Below are 17,972 nucleotides of genomic sequence, written 5' to 3'. Positions count from 1 at the left end.
CAGATGTTTATTGGAATAAATGATACCCGGATAGTCATATTAATATTAAACTAGCGTGACTTCACCTTTCTATTGTAGTATTATGCCCTCTCCTGAGTGCGGGTGTTTTTGGCAAGCAATTTAGATGCGTGACATGTATTCCAGGAGGCCGTTGTTGCCATGGAAACACCCTCACTGTCTGTCATATGCTCTTATCCTGGAATTTTATTGGCTGTGTTACTAAGATCAATGAATGTTGCTTTAAGAGATAAGAAAAATCTCCAAATCACCTGTGGGATAAATGAATAGTTTTAATTACAGAAGTTTTTTTCTAAGTAGATTTATGAATAGTGATGTGAATGGGCTTTTAATGTTTCTGAGATCCTTAAGACGGGTTTGAAAGGGTGTATACATGCATGTATGTTTGTGACAAGTTTGTGTTAATTAAATGTGTCTGTTTAAATAATAGACTTGCTTACAGTATAAACCTGTATGGAATAGTTTAGCTCTGCGGTACCTATAGTCAAACATTGTTTTGACTATCTATATTTATTTTCTAGTGTAGTAAGCATAGTGTACTGTGCTTTTTAGAACTGAATGCATACCCTAAAAAGGCAAAACACATTAAAGGGATAGTTCACTAGGAAAATTATCTGATTTCTCTGAATCTGAGCTTAGTCAAGCTTAATCTGTCAGTAACAGAAATATCATACTCTAAAACACCCATTGTCAAATTGTCAGTTTATTTGCAAATTATCATTTTTTTGCATATTTAATTGTATTATGTAACACTGTAGTTTGCATAATTTCATAATTTCCATCGCTTTCTATTTAGTTAATTACTTTTCCACATTTTCTAAGCTGATTTTGGGTAAAATTTGTGGAATGGATTTAAATAAAATGGTTAAAGAGTACTGTGCTTATATTGGTGTCCAAAATATGTAATAAATAAACATTCCAGAACTTTGAGTAACAGCTGTTCTAATTCTATGGGCACTGATTCTATGTAGACCTTGTAATTCAAGCCTTTTCAGTGTTTAAAACGGTGTACAAGTGAGCAGTTTAGTAGGAAGAGTGTAAGCGGTTAAACAAACAATGTTAAATTTATCTACAAGATCTTTTTATGCTCTTTAGCTAAAGGCTGAATTCCTCATTGACAAGCCACATGAAATTACATTATTTAGAAAGTCAATAATGCCTCTTTTTGCGGCCCACTCGCTTGAAAAGACCTTGATTTACCATAAGACAGAATTTGATCTGTAAAATATTGAGTTTTCTTTTAAACCTGAGGTGGAAATGAGTGTCTGGAAGAACGAACGCTGCTTTTCTCACAGTCTCTCAGGGCAATTGTCAAGCTATTTTGAGTGTTTCACAGATCATTAGAGACTGCTGCCTGTCCTTAGTGCGAGTGTTTATGAGATGAACAGATGAAGGGAGATATAAATCCAGTCCCATTCGATCTGAATAAACAATCTTCAATTCTAAACCAGCCCACAAATGGACTAAGACAGATGTATAGATAAAGATTTGATCTCAGATAGTAGACATACAGTGTTAAAAAGGCTACGTTTTTCTGACACCGGGATAAATAATTGCTAAGGAAAGAGGGAGTGGTGCACATAAGGATTTTTGTTTAAAATGTGCCTTGTTTTGTGAACAAGTTTGTATGGTTATGATTAGCTACTATGAAAGCTACTTCTAGTGCATTACTGCTGTAGATTTTAGCAATGAGGATTGATTTACATTTTGAGTGCAATGATACAGGAGTTTTGCTACAGGAAACAATGTTAATGCACTAATAATAAATAATTATACTGATATAAAGTGTAACTATTATGTTACAGTTTTGTAACTGTGCACTTCTGAAAGCAATGTTTTCTGTGAAACCACTTTAATTTAATCTATTATGGTGATGTTTGCCTGCTTAAAGATGATGTGTTTTAGCAGTAAGAGATGAACTAGAAAGTCATTATGTAGCCTAAGCATGAAGAGGTTCTCTTCATCGAACAAAACCATCAAAGCTAAGCATCAGACGCAGCTATGAGAGGTTTGTGCATGAAGCACACACTCAGAATGGGCAGTTTGGTCTGATGTAAGCCAAACTGAAGCATACTGAGATTCAGAGTGTCTTTTCCAGATTTAACCCTATTACTAATTCAGCTAAGTGCCCAGCATGATTTGAAAGAAATTTGTTGTGCACGAACTTGAAAATAGCTAGTTATCGGATGCAAGAAATGGTAGATAATTGGTCTGATTTAAAAGCATCTCACCCAGCCAGTGCCAAGAATAGCCTCATTTGACTGTCATCATACACTGCAAACCATTTAATATTGTGTCCCCAGACTCTAATGAATCTGTGCTGCTTGCTCTACCAGCTCGATGAGAAGCTGCAGGCCCATTAGCACATTCACTGATCCATTGAGTTGCTTTCAGGGTTTGTTCTGTGCTCTGCCATTACTGGCCTCATCTACTCTTCTCTTTCCAATTTGACCTCACCATGAGAACCATTTAATCTTGACCACTATATGATCTCTTGTACATCTTTTCGGTTTATGTTCTGAATAAAAATGCAATGTTTTTTTTTTCTTTTTCAGGTAAATGGGGTTTCTTATGTTTAAGTAAGTTTTCTCCTCAGTAAATAGCCTCCTGTTTTATTTATCATGCAGCAGGTCGCTTCATTAGAGCCGTCAGTTGAAGATCACATGACTAGCTGAACACCTATTTATAACCCCACTGTTATTGGACACTTTTGCTGAATAATCATTACAGAATTAATGAACAATTTCTGACTGTAAAATAGAATGTTTCTTTCTACAACAGCTTGGTATTCTATAATATTTGTAATATTTAAAACTGAAATCTGAGACATTCAGTGACATTATATGAAGAGATGATTCTAGAAATATAAAAAATGGTAGATAGAATATGCAGGTTAAAACAACCAAATGCGTTTTTCACGAAGGCATTGTATGTTGTTGTTTTTTAATAAAAAAAAAAAAAAAAAAAAACTAAAACTGATATTAGTTTTAAATGTATTCATCTATTTCCATCTGATAAACAGGATGAGTACTTGTATAACTGGAAAAAGCTACGTGGGGGTGATAACAAATGACTGACTTGCGTTAAAAGTACATTTGGTTGTCTGAGTTTAGGATGGATCAACCTGATTGGTGGTAATAATAATAATATCAGGTTTGGAAAACCGTTTAGTTCTTCTAATGCTACAAATATTCCACACGGAACCTTTAAATACCAGAAGATTGGAGGGAAGTTGCAGATTTGCTGCTCATAGTTGAAGTCGAGAATCATTTCAAAGAAAGGATCTTTTACCATGAGCTATTGAACTGGTGAATGTTCCTCCATTGTATATTGCTGACATTGACATTCATATTCTAGTATTCCCAAAAGGATTCAGCTCTCTTCACTGTCACCAGCCTCCACCGCTGAGGTGTAAATTACATTTTCTTTCCTGAGCTCTACCCTCAGTACATACTGCACTTAACACTTACTCATCAGAGAGAAACAGCATGTCTGCTAAACTACAGCTATTTGTGCATGAATAGCATTATTTTATTCTGTATTTGTTTGTCTTATGTGTCTGCTGCCCATCTCAATGTGATTATGTAATGGTCAGCTGTTGAGTTTTACAAAACTGCGTAGTCTTTTTCCGGAGCACAAGCCCAGAGTTTCGGCCTGGGCCATATTTACTGAGATATCCAAATCTGTATGGGGGAGGGGAGTGTTACAGATGCAAAGTAAGGGGTTTTATTTTCTCCTTATGTCCACTTAGAATACCATCTGACAGCAGATCGGTCTCAGAAACCCTGTATGTTGGGAATTCCAGCTTACATTCCCGTTGAACTTCATCCTGTGTCTGTTTCACGCTTACGTGTGGTGATTCAAGCATTTTCAATCCTCAGTATCCACAGAAACATCTATTACTGCAGTGTGGAAAGTCTCCTCTGGGGGTGGGGAGCCATCTTGTGTTGGTTAAAATCAAATCATGTGTGAAGATGCATCCAAGTGCATTTTCTAAATCAGTCAGGGATGGAAATATTTGCTTTTCATATATAATAGCATAGATATTGTCTGATGTAATTTAGATCCATATACATCCCATCTCCACTTGACATAAATGTGTTTAGCCATCCTATCTGCTTGGTTTCTGCTGTCTCCACAGCAACAGGGAAAAGCCATGCTTGGGATGCCCCCTAATGGCAGTGTGTCTTTTGTCAAATGTATATAATTATTATTTTTTTGCCTCAAGTACAAGTAATTAAGTCAAATGTTATTTTGCTGTAATAAGTAGTCATTATGATTGCATTTTGAGTTGTTGCATCTTTTTGTGGTTTTGATCCTGAATTATAGTTTCATTGAAAATCATGGGTCATGCTGTCCCTAGTGGCTATGTGATGCTACTATTTTTTTTAATGCTTTTAAAATGGCAATTTTAGTTTTTTTTTTTTTTTTTTTATATTTTATTAATATATTAAATATTTGTTTTAATTATAATTTGGATAAAACACAAAAGTTTATAAAATCTAATAAATGCTTTTTGTACTGTTTTATGTACTGTTTATCTGCACTTAATTATGCTTCATATCCTGATCAAAGCTTCTGTTTTCTCTAAATTCTTAGGTTATGTGGTCTGAAGCATTCTGGGCCTGAACTAAGGAATCGCAAACACATTCACGCCATTACTGGGTGATTCATCTTTAGAAGTCTCCTAGTTTTGTCAGAAGACACAACATGATCAACTCAGACTTTCCTATGTTGCAGTAAGTAAAATACTTTAAAATGATGGGCGCTAATATAAATGTGCATAAACTGTTGATAAACATTTGCATCACACTATGCAGGGACTCGTCAAATGACGGGCAAGGCGACACTGTGAGTCTGAGCATGAGTGTTAGTGAGCTGGATGACTCTGGGGAAGGAAAGGGCAAGAAAAAGAGAGGCAGGCCTGGAAAACAAGGAGTAAGACCACCACTGCTGAGCAGATCAGCTGATTGCATTTATTTTAACCCTAAATGCATGCTGTCAGCCAATCTTCCTGATCTCTCTTTTTTTTTTTTTGCCAGGTGGCCAGTAAGAAGGCCCGAAGGTCTCCGGTTGATAAAGGCGGGAGGAGGCCGAATGGAGTGGCCCATCTGAATGGAGAGGGCACAGACCCCAGTACTCTGTTTGAGGTGGTCAAACAAGGCAAAAGTGCCATGCAGGTAAAACACAACACGTGTCTTGCTGTCTGTTTCTGACTATTTGAGGTGGAATTGTTCTAAGTGCCTTTATTTTATTTTTATTTTTTTGCATGCATTTGTTTCTAGTCCGTCATTGATGACTGGATTGAATCTTACAAGCAAGACAGAGACCTTGCACTCCTAGATCTAATCAACTTTTTCATTCACTGTTCTGGCTGTAAAGGTAATTTATCTAATTTATTTCTCAACAGTTCCAAAGTTGCTTTTTTTAAACTGTGAATTATGTTCTATAGCAATCATAGGAATTAGGGTTGGGGAGAAAATATATTAATCAAGAATCATGATTCTTTCTAAAATGACTGTGTATCTAAGCAATTTTAAGTTAAATTACATCTATATCCAGGAACATCTATATGCACCAATATATATATTATTAAACATCTATATTAATAATAAGGTAATACATGTGTTTACAGAGGAATCTCAATCAACTGATCACTTGATTCCTATGTACAGCCACAGAATACAAGATTTGGCAACTATCCCCTTAAATCACCAAACTCATATGCTGTTGATGGAAAAAAATTAAATGCTTTGAGAATCAGCATTAATTAAAATTGATTTAAATAGGGATATGAATCTGCAGTTTCTCTCCCATTTAAAAGTTTGGGATTGGTAAGATTTTTATTTTTTATAATTTTAATGGTGTTAAAAGCACGATTTTCTCAAAAATACAGTAAAACAGCAACACTGTCAAATATTGCCGTTTTTAAAATGTTCTGTTAATGTTTTAAAATGGAATTTATTTGTGTGATGGCAATTACTTCAGTGTCACATTATCCTTCAGAAATCTTTCTAATATGCTGATTTGGTTCTCAAGAAACATTTCTTGTTATTATCAGTGTTTGAAAACAGTTGTGCTGCTTTAAAAGTTCAAAAGAACAACTTTTATTTGATGTCTTTCATATCATTATAAAAGCCTTTAATGTCACTTTTGATCTATTTAATGCAACCTTGCTGAAAAAAAAAGTATACATTTATTTCACAAACAATTACAGGCACTGTAAGAATCGAGATGTTCAGGAACATGCAGAATGCTGAAATTATCAGAAAGATGACCGAGGAGTTTGATGAGGTTTGTTGATATTTTTGGCTGTATTTTTTTTTCCACCTGAATTCTTAAATGTTAATGAGTTAATGATTTTCTCTGCTCATCAAATCCAGGACAGTGGCGACTACCCTCTCACAATGGCAGGGCCGCAGTGGAAGAAATTCCGATATAACTTTTGTGAGTTCATCATGGTTCTGATCCGTCAGTGCCAGTACAGCATCATCTATGATGAATACATGATGGACACCGTCATTTCTCTGCTCACTGGGCTCTCAGACTCCCAGGTCCGAGCCTTTAGACACACCAGCACGCTGGCAGGTCAGTCATTCTCCATTAACCTTCAGGTTATACCCGATAATGCAGTTGAGTGTTTCATTTCTGCCATGTGTCTCGTTTCTGCTGCAGCAATGAAACTGATGACAGCCCTGGTAAATGTTGCTCTGAACCTGAGCATCAATCAGGATAACACACAGAGGCAGTATGAGGCCGAACGGAATAAGGTCGCAGGGAAAAGAGCCAACGAGAAGCTGGAAATGCTGCTGGAGAAGAGGAAAGAGGTGGGATGGCTTCCTTTTCTTCCAAGTTTTGTTCTATGGTCTCATGAACATGATTTTCAATGTGTTTTCTTGTTTATTTCATCTTCTAGCTCCAAGAAAACCAAGATGAGATTGAGAACATGATGAACTCAATCTTCAAGGGTATTTTTGTTCACCGTTACAGGTGAGTGGCATACAAATAGCAGGTAGAAACCCATTTATTAGCAATTTGTACTTTTTGAGTTTTTGACTTTTAAAATCCTTATCCAATAATCACAAATGACTAGAAACCAGATGTTTCATAATCCTTAGGATTTCATATTATGTTCTTGTGATTTCTTTCAGAGATGCCATAGCGGAAATCAGAGCTATTTGTATAGAAGAAATTGGCGTTTGGATGAAGTTATACAGTGATGCTTTTCTCAATGACAGTTACTTGAAGTATGTGGGATGGACGCTACATGACAGAGTAAGTGTTTGTATTTCTCTGTGTGTGTGATCGTTATCAGTAACATAATGTAGTATATACAATTATGTATTTTTTCATTGTTGATTAAATATTGTTGATCTAAATTTATAAAATTATGTAATCCTTTACAGCAAGGTGAAGTTCGACTCAAATGTCTAAAGGCCCTTCAGACCCTCTACACCAACAGAGAGCTATTCCCCAAACTTGAGCTCTTCACCAATCGATTTAAGGTGACATATATGCAAAATTCTGAATACTCTGTAACAGCTTTTATTAAATCTCTCCATACCTTTATTACAATTTTCAAAATGTGCTTAAGGCATCAGTTTGGAAATGTTATGATGTCACTTCCTTTCTCTCAGGACCGTATTGTGTCCATGACATTGGATAAAGAGTATGATGTGGCAGTAGAGGCCATACGACTTGTCACTTTGATTCTGCAGTAAGTAGTTTTCACACAGTCTTTATTTTTAGAGATTTTTGTCTGTTAAATATTTCATTTTATTTTATTATTTTTGTGTATATAAATATTTATATAAACACATACATTTACATACTTGTATAAAAAGTATTTTAAAATATTATAAATTATTTATTTATTAGAGCATTATTAAACATTTCAAACTATAGTATGCTGCATTGTACTGTTGAGTACTGTAAATGTAGTAGGTATTTACTGCAAAATAATATAGTAATATGATTATCATATTACAGAATATTAATTAGTCTCCTGTGTTTCTTATAAGATTAGAGACTACTCTTTTCCCACCTCTCACATCTTTCTATCCTTAAATCTCTCTTTTGTTTTTTTCTTTTTCCTGTAGTGTTAGTGAGGATGCTTTGTCTAATGAAGACTGTGAGAACGTCTATCATCTCGTGTATTCGGCTCATCGTCCTGTTGCTGTGGCAGCTGGAGAGTTCCTTCATAGAAAGTGAGATTAATGAATGTGTTTTTGACTGCAACGTTTTACTCTTAAAAATTATGTTAGCACATCAAACTCCTCCAATGTTTTGATCAGTTGCTTGTGTCTGGCTGCAGGTTATTTAGCAGGCATGACCCTCAGGCTGAGGAGGCTTTGGCGAAAAGACGAGGCCGAAACAGCCCTAATGGGAACCTTATAAGAATGCTAGTGCTTTTCTTCCTGGAGAGCGAGGTGAGAAAAATTAATGTATTTTTGATGGTTTTATGCACAGCCTTTATTCACCGAGCATTTATTTATTAGCTCATCCCTTTAATGAGAATGTGTTACTAACAGGGATGAGTGCCAGGAAATTTAAAATTAAAATCAGTTTGGTTTAACAAGCAGGATGCAGAATTGTAATCCAATTTGGAATTCGAGAAAAGAGAATTAAAATGGAATTTTAATGTTATGACTTGCCTATTAAAGTTTTTCACATTCACTTTACACATGGGTTATTTTAAACATTAATTCTGGCTTCATAAAAGACAGCCAGTTCTTAGCTTCTAATATTTTCCCAACACTGGTTATTGCTGTTTATCTAACCATCATAATACCTTTTTGCATGAAAGCTTCACGAGCATGCAGCATACCTGGTGGACAGTCTATGGGATAGCTCACAGGATCTGCTGAAAGATTGGGACTGCATGGTGGAGCTCCTGCTGGAGGACCCTGTGCAGGGGGAAGAGGGTACAGCCACCCACATTTATTTCAGATCTTTCTGGATGAAACTAGCATGTCTCTGTTTACTCATTAGTCCTGTCTGGTTGTGGGTTTTGTTGTAGTGTTGGGAGACCGGCATGAGGGCGCACTGATCGAGCTCATGGTCTGTACCATCAGACAGGCAGCCGAAGCTCATCCACCTGTGGGCAGAGGAACAGGAAAGAGGGTAAGTTGTCTTGGAATCAGTCTTTACTATAGACATATTATAGACACTAAGTTTAAAGATTTTCTGTTGTTCTTCTGCACATCCCTCAGGTGCTCACTGCCAAAGAGAAGAAGACACAGATTGACGATAAGAACAGGCTGACTGAACACTTAATTGTTGCTCTGCCCATGCTGCTGTCGAAGGTAAAGTACTAAGGTCCAGGAATGTTAGGGTTAGGGTCCTTACAACATAGTTTTCAAAACAACAACTGTACGTTCAAAACAGAACCAAATTGCTGTTATCATAATCAAAGAAAGATGTCTACACTTTAGGTGTTCAATGTGACATGGCACATAATCCACTGATGGTTTTCCATCTTCCTAAATTTTGCTTTTAGTACCAGGCTGATGCTGAAAAGGTGGCGAACCTCCTTCAGATCCCTCAGTACTTTGATCTTGAAGTCTACAGTTCAGGACGAATGGAAAAGGTTTGTTGGAGTTCTTACTACTCTCACACAAAAATCTAAGGCCAACACATTGTGTTTCATTCAAGTGTTTAGTTGTTTTCTGATATTTTTTCGTCTGTCTTTCTGGCTGTGTTTAGCATCTGGACGCCCTGCTGAAGCAGATCCGGGTGGTGGTGGAGAAGCACGCTGAGATGGAGGTTCTGGAAGCGTGTAGCAAGACTTACAGCATCTTGTGCAGTGAAGAATACACCATCATGAACCGTGTGGACATTGCTCGCAGCCAACTCATCGACGAGCTCACAGACAGATTCTCTCACTCAGTAGAAGACCTACTGCAGGAGGTGAAAGAGCAGCTTCATTTCAGTGCTTTTCATCTTATGTACTGCATTAATATTAGTGACTGGCCTTTATGCATTTGATATTAATTTCTGTCTTTGTTTATTTTCTTATTTCTAGGGCGATGAAGCAGATGATGATGACATTTATAACGTTCTTTCAACGCTAAAGAAGCTCACTGCGTTCCATAAGTAAGAGACCAGTTCCCTCCCTGATTTTTGTCTTGGAAATGCAGAATTAGTTTCTGTCTACAGAACATTGAGGTTTGTTTTGTATGCTTTCCAGTGCACATGACCTTACAAAGTGGGACCTTTTCAAGAATTGTTATCGATTGTTGAAGATGGGGATCGAGCAGGGCTCCATGCCAGAGCAGGTAAACGTGTTAACCAATGAAAATGGATGGCGATCGACAGAATTCTAATGAACTAACTTAGTAACATAAAATAAATTGGCATAAAACACAAACTTACATATACAAAAACAAAACATTAGCTGAATTGCATAATTTTAAACTAAAAAGTTTGGGGAAAGGAAGTTTTTTTTTTTTTTTTTTAGAGAAATTAATACTTTAATTCGGCAAGGATGCATAAATTGACCAAAAGTGACGGTTATAATGTTTTATTTTCTATAAATGCTTTTCTTTTGAACTTGCTATTCATTAAAGAATCCCGGGAAAAAAATGCTTGATGGTTTTCAAAAAATATTTAAGTAGCATTTTAACATTGATAATAGTAAGAAATGTTTCTTGAGCATTAAATTTGCATATTATTGATTTTCTTTAATAATAAATGCATAATAACCTAATAAATGCATCATTGATGAACACACAAGACTTAAAATGTAAGAAAAAAATGAATCTTTCTGACCCCATAGTTTTTAAATGTAGTGTTGTACAAAACCAAAAATAAAAGCTTGGCAAACTGTATTCAATAAAAAAAAAAGACATATATTGATAACATAAGAACTTCTATATACATCATAATGTCAGATGCTTTAACATGTTTAATAGCCTTTTGTAACTCAGTGCATTAAATGATGAATCCATATTCTCTTGTGTTGTGGTCAGATCGCTGTCCAAGCTCTGCAGTGCTCTCATTACTCCATCCTGTGGCAACTAGTGAAAATTACTGAAGGATGTCCATCAAAGGTGCAGTAGAGCCAATAATATACAGTTGCCAAGTACATTAGCCTGACTTATCTTTGTTCTCTGAGAATTAAGTTACGTGGATGTTCATATTTGTTTCCTGCGCAGGATGATCTTGTGGCATTAAGGAGAGTGGTGAAGTCATTTCTAGCGGTTTGCCAACAGTGCCTGTCTAATGTGAACACTCCAGTCAAAGAGCAGGTGAGTGGAGGCATTTTAGTGACCTTTTGCTGGTCTTCTTTAATTATAATCTTAAAAAGAGTGACTCATAGTGCACATTGAAACATTCACATATTAAATGTAAGCGTTTGTCTGTTTTATCTTCATAGGCCTTCATGTTGCTATGTGACCTGCTGATGATTTTCAGTCACCAGTTGGTCTCAGGCGGCCGAGAAGCTCTGCAGCCGCTGGTCTTCAATCCAGACAGCACTCTCCAGAATGAACTGCTCAACTTTGTCCTGGATCACGTGTTTATCGACCAGGATGATGAAAATCAGAGCATGGGTGCGTGTGTGTTCTGATGCACTTGGACTTATGTGATCAGAGATATCTCTGACAGTAAAATAAGAAATTGGAGAATTTATTTATAGAGCATATAGAAAAGACTTTTCTATCAAAACTTCTTAAACAGACTCTACCTTAAATTTTTATTTTTCTTTCAGAGGGTGATGAAGAGGATGAAGCTAATAAGATTGAGGCCCTTCATAAGAGGAGGAATCTGTTGGCCGCCTTCAGCAAACTAATCATCTACGACATTGTGGACATGCCTGCTGCTGCTGACATCTTCAAACAATATATGAAGGTATGAAAACCTGATCAATTTAAGCCAAAGAGTTCTGTATGGTTAAAATGTGATTCAAATGACTGGTGTTCATTTTTCAGTATTACAATGACTATGGAGACATCATCAAAGAAACCTTAAGTAAGACCAGACAGATGGACAAGATCCAGTGTGCAAAGACCCTTATCCTCAGCTTGCAGCAGGTATGAGATGTAATTTTTAGGATTAGATAATTTTCACAGGCTATGAATTTTTGAATCTTGTACAACTTTCCTCCCTAATGCTTTAAATGTTCGATTTGGACACTTTCCCTGTCTGCAGCTCTTCAATGAGCTGATCCAGGACCAAGGACCTAACCTGGACCGAACGTCCTCACATGTCAGTGGCATTAAGGAATTGGCCCGTCGCTTTGCACTCACATTTGGGCTGGACCAAATCAAAACCAGAGAGGCCGTGGCCACACTGCACAAGTGAGAAACTTGGCTTGCTTCATCTTTACTACACAGTTTCTGTCTAAAGAATTAAAAGCAATTATTGGCAGAACCAGAACTGACTTTAATAACCTTCGTTGTTTTTTATAACTCTATATAACAAACATAGGGATGGGATTGAGTTCGCCTTCAAGGTCCCGAATCCAAAAGGACCAGAGTACCCCCCACCGAACCTGGCCTTCCTGGAGGTGCTCTGTGAGTTCTCCTCCAAACTCCTACGACAAGATAAAAAGACTGTGTAAGTGCAGAAAACGCCTTGTTACTGTTTTATGTATGTATATTTTGTGTAGCAGTAAAAAATGTGAACACCCCTATTAAAGGAGTAGTTCATCCAAAAATGAAAATCATCATTTACTTGCCCTCATGTCATTCCAAACCTGAATGACTTACATTCTTCTGTTGAACATAAATTAACATACTATAAAGAATCCAAATGTTTGGGGGGGTTTTTTTCAGTTCCTATGATATTTTTTTTTCCATACAATGTAAATGGGAACCAAAATAGAGCTACTAATGTTCTTCAAAATACCTTCTGTGTTCAACAGAAAAAAAGAAAGCCATTTGGAACAACATGATTTGGTGGACATACCACTTCAAGTCATTATTATAGCTATTATTTTTATCATTTAGAATGACAACATCATCAAAACTGTGTTTCCAGACATTTAGTTAGGGCTGTAAAATCGATTAATCATTATTAATCGCATACAAAATAAAAAGTCTGTTTACATAATACATGTGTATATACTGTGTATATTTATATGTATATATATATATTCACACACATACGTGTATATATTTAAGAAATATAATAATGTAATATATAGAATAGATTAGATGCACTTTATTAATCCCCAAAGGAAAATTAAATTATGGCAGCTCAGTACAAAAAAAAACACTTAAATACAATACTGTGACTACAAATATGTGTACATTTTATATATGTGCTTAATCATGATAAATTGATTTTACACCCCTATGTATAATACTGTATTTGTACATGTTACAATATGTTTGATTGGCTCTTATAAATGTGTTCGTGCCACAGTCATTCGTATCTGGAGAAATTTATGACGGAGTATATGATGGAGAGAAGAGAGGATGTCTGGCTGCCTCTCATCGCGTACAGGAACTCCCTGCTGACAGGAGGAGATGACGACCGACTGTCTGTCACCACCGGCACCAGCTCTACCAGCAAAGCCAGCACGGTCCGCAGCAAAAGGGGTCGACCGCCACAGCACAAAAGACGACCGGAAGGTAGAATAAAACTTTTAATGTTTCATACAAGACATCTTAAATTATAGACTGCATATAAAACATCATATTATTCCCTTGTCTCTCACTCCATAGCATTGACATAGTCTAGGAATAATCTGATTTTACATTGATGTTTTTGTGTCATTTCACAGAAGAGAGTGTTGAGGGTTCATGGGTAGTGCGTAATGACACACTTCAGACACCAGGGGGCCTCCACACCCCACAGCTCACATCCACTGTCCTGAGAGAAAACCCCAGACAGGCAGCAGATCACATCCCAGACCAAGACTCGTCTGAACCGGGCTCAGAACCAGACTACATGCACAAGTATGGCATTCAAGCCTAATAAAAACAGGCAGCTTGTTGAAAGATTGGAGAAACATTATGCAGAACATACTGTTTTCTTATGTAACCTGAGCTCCTGCTGAAGCAATTCTCTCACTGTTCTTGCATCATTTTATCATTTTGTTCCCTCACATTCAGCCCTCAGATGCAGATGTCATGGTTGGATCAGCAGAAGATGGAGGAGGTGAACAGAAAAGAGAGAGGAGGGATGAACTACATGAAATCACGCAGTGGTGGAGTGAGACAGCAGGTGTACGTACTCACACTATTGACTTTAATGCTAAGCAGTTGACATTTCAGAAAGCTTTTGTGTCCTTTACTAAAACAATAAGGCATGAGAAGTCATCACAGCAATTCTAACTAGTGTGCAGTGACTAAAACCAGAATAGAATAGAATATATATATATGACATAATTGTGGGGAAGTTGTGGCCTAATGGTTAGAGAGTTTGACTCCTAACCCAAAGGTTGTGGGTTTGAGTCTCGGGCCGGCAAAACCACGACTAAGGTGTCCTTGAGCAACTGCTCCCTGGGCGCCGCAGCATAAATGGCTGCCCACTGCTCCGGGTGTGTGTTCACGGTGTGTGTGTGTGCACTTTGGATGGGTTAAATGCAGAGCACGAATTCTGAGTATGGGTCAGCATACTTGGCTGTATGTCACGTCACTTTCACTTTCATAGTAGAATATTTAACACGTATATAATTAATAAATTAGAAAATGCTTATTGCTTTTATAAAAAGGCAGCAGCAATATTATTAAAAATTATCAAATATATTTTTATATTTTTGTGAAATATTTTAAAAAGTATGTAATTTTATACAATAATAATACATTTTTAATCATTAAGATTTAATATATTTAAAAATGTGTATAGCATTTTTGTTTATTATCAATAAGTAATAATTGTTAGAATTAAATATATTTAATTATATGTGGCCCTGGACCACAAAACCAGTCATATGGGTCCATTTTTTTGAAATTGATATTTGTACATCGTCTGAAAGCTGAATAAATAAGCTTTCCATTGATGTATGGATTGATTGTGCAAAAAAAAAAAAAAATCTAAATACTGTGAAAATTGCCTTTAAAGTTGTCAGAATTAACTCCAAAGCAATGCGTATTACTAATCAAAAATAATTTTTATATATTTACAGTAGGAAATTTATTAAATATCTTCATGAAACATGATCTTTGCTTAATATCCTAATGATTTTTGGCATAAAAGAAAAATCGATAATTTTGACCCATACAATGTATTGTTGGCTATTGCTACAAATATACTTGTGCTACTTAAAGTAGATGATTTTTGGAATTGAAAATTATTTGATTATTTTGTCACATTCATTTCGTTCCAAACCCGTAAGACCTCCGTTCATCTTCGGAACACAGTTTAAGATATTTTAGATTTAGTCCGAGAGCTTACGGGTTTGGAACGACATGAGGGTGAGTCATTAATGACATAATTTTCATTTTTGGCTGAACTAACCCTTTAAGACTTGTTTTGTGGTCCAGACACACATATGTTTTATTAAAAATGTAAAAAAAAAAAATAATTATACATAATACATTTTTTTAAATCTAGATTAATAGTTTATTAGCCTAACTATAAGCCTAGTTTAAGAAAGAAATAATCACAAAACTACAATTTCTCATATCCTTAAACTTGTCATTTGATTCAGGCGAGGCCTCATGGAAGATGACGCCGAGCCCATCTTCGAGGACGTGATGATGTCCTCACGCGGTCAGCTAGAGGACATGAATGAGGAATTCGAGGACACCATGGTGATAGATTTGGTAAGAATTTACAGATGTCCTGAGCTCTGTTTTCAGAGTTCTTTAGTGTATTTGTAATGTTTCTGGTGACAGCCAAGACTACGGTTCATATTACAACATCTGTTCATCTGTAAGATTAGATCTTTGAGGTCATTTGTCCGTTCTGCATTTTAGCCGGCGTCGAGAAACCGGAGAGAAAGAGCTGAACTCAGACCAGACTTTTTTGACTCTACGGCCATAATGGAAGATGATTCTGTAAGTGCACCTTTAAGATATTCATATGTACATTAGATACATGTATAACAATGTAACTTACCAGATGTAAACGTTCAAATAAAAAAACCTGCTTTGTTTTAAACGCCATTCTGAACATGCTTTGATTTGAATCAGTGCTATTGAGAAGGAAATACTAATCGGTTTATCTTGTTGTCTTCTTCCTCTTAACAGGGATTCGGAATGCAGATGTTTTGAGAGAGATTTCAGCCTTTATGGGAGATCACAACCAGCAACCTACAAAAATCACATTTTAAGTGTTTATTTTGTGTTTTAATAGCAGTTTCACACAACTGTACGCAAGCATGTGAGCTTCCTCTCTTAGTTTTGTGGTCGGCCATAATTCCATTGTGAGCCTTTCCTGTCAGTCAGCATTTCCTCAGTTCATAAGGACCAAAAAAAGCCGGTCAATTCTGTAATCTGCTGGTCTTACATTGGTGTTAGTTTCAGAAACATCTCCGCAGCGTCGGTTCCTGTTTTACATATCATCCATCGATATCTCCGAGCAGATGTGGTTTGATCAGACACTGCTCGGACAGATTGCTTTCGAGCTATTTTAAGATTATCACCCGTTCATGTTCAGGGTGAAATTTAGAAAGCATTCATGTTAAAGCCCTAATTTTCCTTTCAGGTTTGTACTATTGGCCTTAAAAATGTATTATGGCTTGAATTTGGTGTTAGATTTCTTGATTTGTCAGATTAATAAAAGCTAAGCCCACATTTGTTCAGAACAACTTTTTAAAACTAAAAATGTTCAGATATATGAGGATATCTGAGGAGGAAGTACACAGAAGTATTCATTACTTAAGACACTGGTCGTGTGTTTTATATGAACCTTTTGTTGAAGAACTTGTTTGTTCTCATTTTAAAGACATGTTTACCTCCTCTGTTTAGAGTCTGCTCAGTGATTTACCTTTTTACTGTGCGTTTGTGGAAACATTGTAGCTTTCACACAATACTGTATTGCTGTGAACATGTATTGGTGGTTTATTGGGCTTTTAGGTCCATCTGAATATCCACAGAGCAGGTTTTGATTGAGCCTGTGTGGGATTGAAGAGTGATGTCAGAACCCTTGTTTAGACCGGTGCTTTTAGATACAATTCTGTGTCGAGACGCCGATCAAACAGTGGGATTGTCATTTATTTTAACCTTTTCACTGTTCAAACTTTGCTTTTAAAAAAAAAAACAATGTTTAAATAAAAGTATTTAAAAGTATTGTCAAGTATTTTCAAAAGAACTTTGTGAAACCTACCTTGTTTCTAATACACGTTAATTGTTGCTACATACAAGGTTTGTTTGGATTATTCTCAGTTTGGTTTTAACATTCTGTGAGGCATATCTACGTAAAAATAACATTCTCAGGATCCTCAAAATATGAAGAGAAGTCTCTGAGACATGGTAAAGGAACAGAGTAAGGATTGAGTCAACAAACATTGGGTTTATTGGGAAACCGGCTTCCAGCCAACATAATCAAACTAAATTCAAAGATGGAGATATTACTAGTTCTCAATGCAACACTGTGCTGTTTTATTTAATATAAATATAATATCAAAATAATATAGAATATTTTATAGATTTAAATATACTAATGTCATATGTATGTATGTGTGTGTATGTGTGTATATATATATATATATATATATATATATATATATTGATATATGTATATATATATATATATATATATATATATATATACTAAAAACTAAAGTTCTGTCAGTCTAAATCAATTATAATACAGCTATAATAACCATCTGAAGCTGGAAAAATCAATGCATTCTGAAAAGTATGCTATGCAGAAAAAATATTTTTATTCATAGCTTAGTATTAATTGCTGCACGCTTAAGATGGTGCTGTTGAAATGTTTTCTGGAGATAGATAGATCGACAGATAGATAGATAGACGTAGATATAGTAATTAATAGTGTCTGTGTAAGCCTTACAATTCAGAGAAAAAAAATGGATGGGAAAATAATTGATCGATTTA

General features: G+C 36.0%; 1 protein-coding gene across 1 annotated transcript in view; it reads left to right on the top strand.

Annotated features, from left to right (window-relative positions):
- The window catches only part of LOC109049149 (cohesin subunit SA-1), a 19,974-nt gene extending 2,776 nt beyond the window's left edge, over positions 1-17,198 (top strand). Inside the window, exons 2-34 of the mRNA XM_042751709.1 lie at positions 4,618-4,757; positions 4,839-4,956; positions 5,061-5,198; positions 5,304-5,400; positions 6,236-6,312; positions 6,402-6,606; positions 6,694-6,845; positions 6,935-7,008; positions 7,170-7,293; positions 7,425-7,523; positions 7,656-7,735; positions 8,118-8,225; positions 8,333-8,447; positions 8,825-8,942; positions 9,038-9,141; positions 9,231-9,323; positions 9,518-9,607; positions 9,724-9,927; positions 10,043-10,113; positions 10,208-10,295; positions 10,989-11,069; positions 11,175-11,267; positions 11,396-11,570; positions 11,729-11,868; positions 11,949-12,050; positions 12,169-12,317; positions 12,448-12,576; positions 13,387-13,595; positions 13,748-13,922; positions 14,079-14,192; positions 15,620-15,734; positions 15,888-15,968; positions 16,161-17,198. Coding sequence (XP_042607643.1) covers positions 4,729-4,757; positions 4,839-4,956; positions 5,061-5,198; positions 5,304-5,400; positions 6,236-6,312; positions 6,402-6,606; positions 6,694-6,845; positions 6,935-7,008; positions 7,170-7,293; positions 7,425-7,523; positions 7,656-7,735; positions 8,118-8,225; positions 8,333-8,447; positions 8,825-8,942; positions 9,038-9,141; positions 9,231-9,323; positions 9,518-9,607; positions 9,724-9,927; positions 10,043-10,113; positions 10,208-10,295; positions 10,989-11,069; positions 11,175-11,267; positions 11,396-11,570; positions 11,729-11,868; positions 11,949-12,050; positions 12,169-12,317; positions 12,448-12,576; positions 13,387-13,595; positions 13,748-13,922; positions 14,079-14,192; positions 15,620-15,734; positions 15,888-15,968; positions 16,161-16,184 — 3,771 coding nt within the window. The 5' untranslated portion in view covers positions 4,618-4,728 and the 3' untranslated portion in view covers positions 16,185-17,198. The remainder of the gene's footprint in view (positions 1-4,617; positions 4,758-4,838; positions 4,957-5,060; positions 5,199-5,303; positions 5,401-6,235; positions 6,313-6,401; positions 6,607-6,693; positions 6,846-6,934; positions 7,009-7,169; positions 7,294-7,424; positions 7,524-7,655; positions 7,736-8,117; positions 8,226-8,332; positions 8,448-8,824; positions 8,943-9,037; positions 9,142-9,230; positions 9,324-9,517; positions 9,608-9,723; positions 9,928-10,042; positions 10,114-10,207; positions 10,296-10,988; positions 11,070-11,174; positions 11,268-11,395; positions 11,571-11,728; positions 11,869-11,948; positions 12,051-12,168; positions 12,318-12,447; positions 12,577-13,386; positions 13,596-13,747; positions 13,923-14,078; positions 14,193-15,619; positions 15,735-15,887; positions 15,969-16,160) is intronic.
- Positions 17,199-17,972: the final 774 nt, after the last annotated feature.

Source organism: Cyprinus carpio, chromosome B24 (genome assembly GCF_018340385.1).
Source record: "Cyprinus carpio isolate SPL01 chromosome B24, ASM1834038v1, whole genome shotgun sequence".
Classification (NCBI taxonomy): domain Eukaryota; kingdom Metazoa; phylum Chordata; class Actinopteri; order Cypriniformes; family Cyprinidae; genus Cyprinus; species Cyprinus carpio.
Note: the sequence above shows the minus strand (reverse complement) of the source record. Positions and strands in the feature narration are given on the sequence as shown.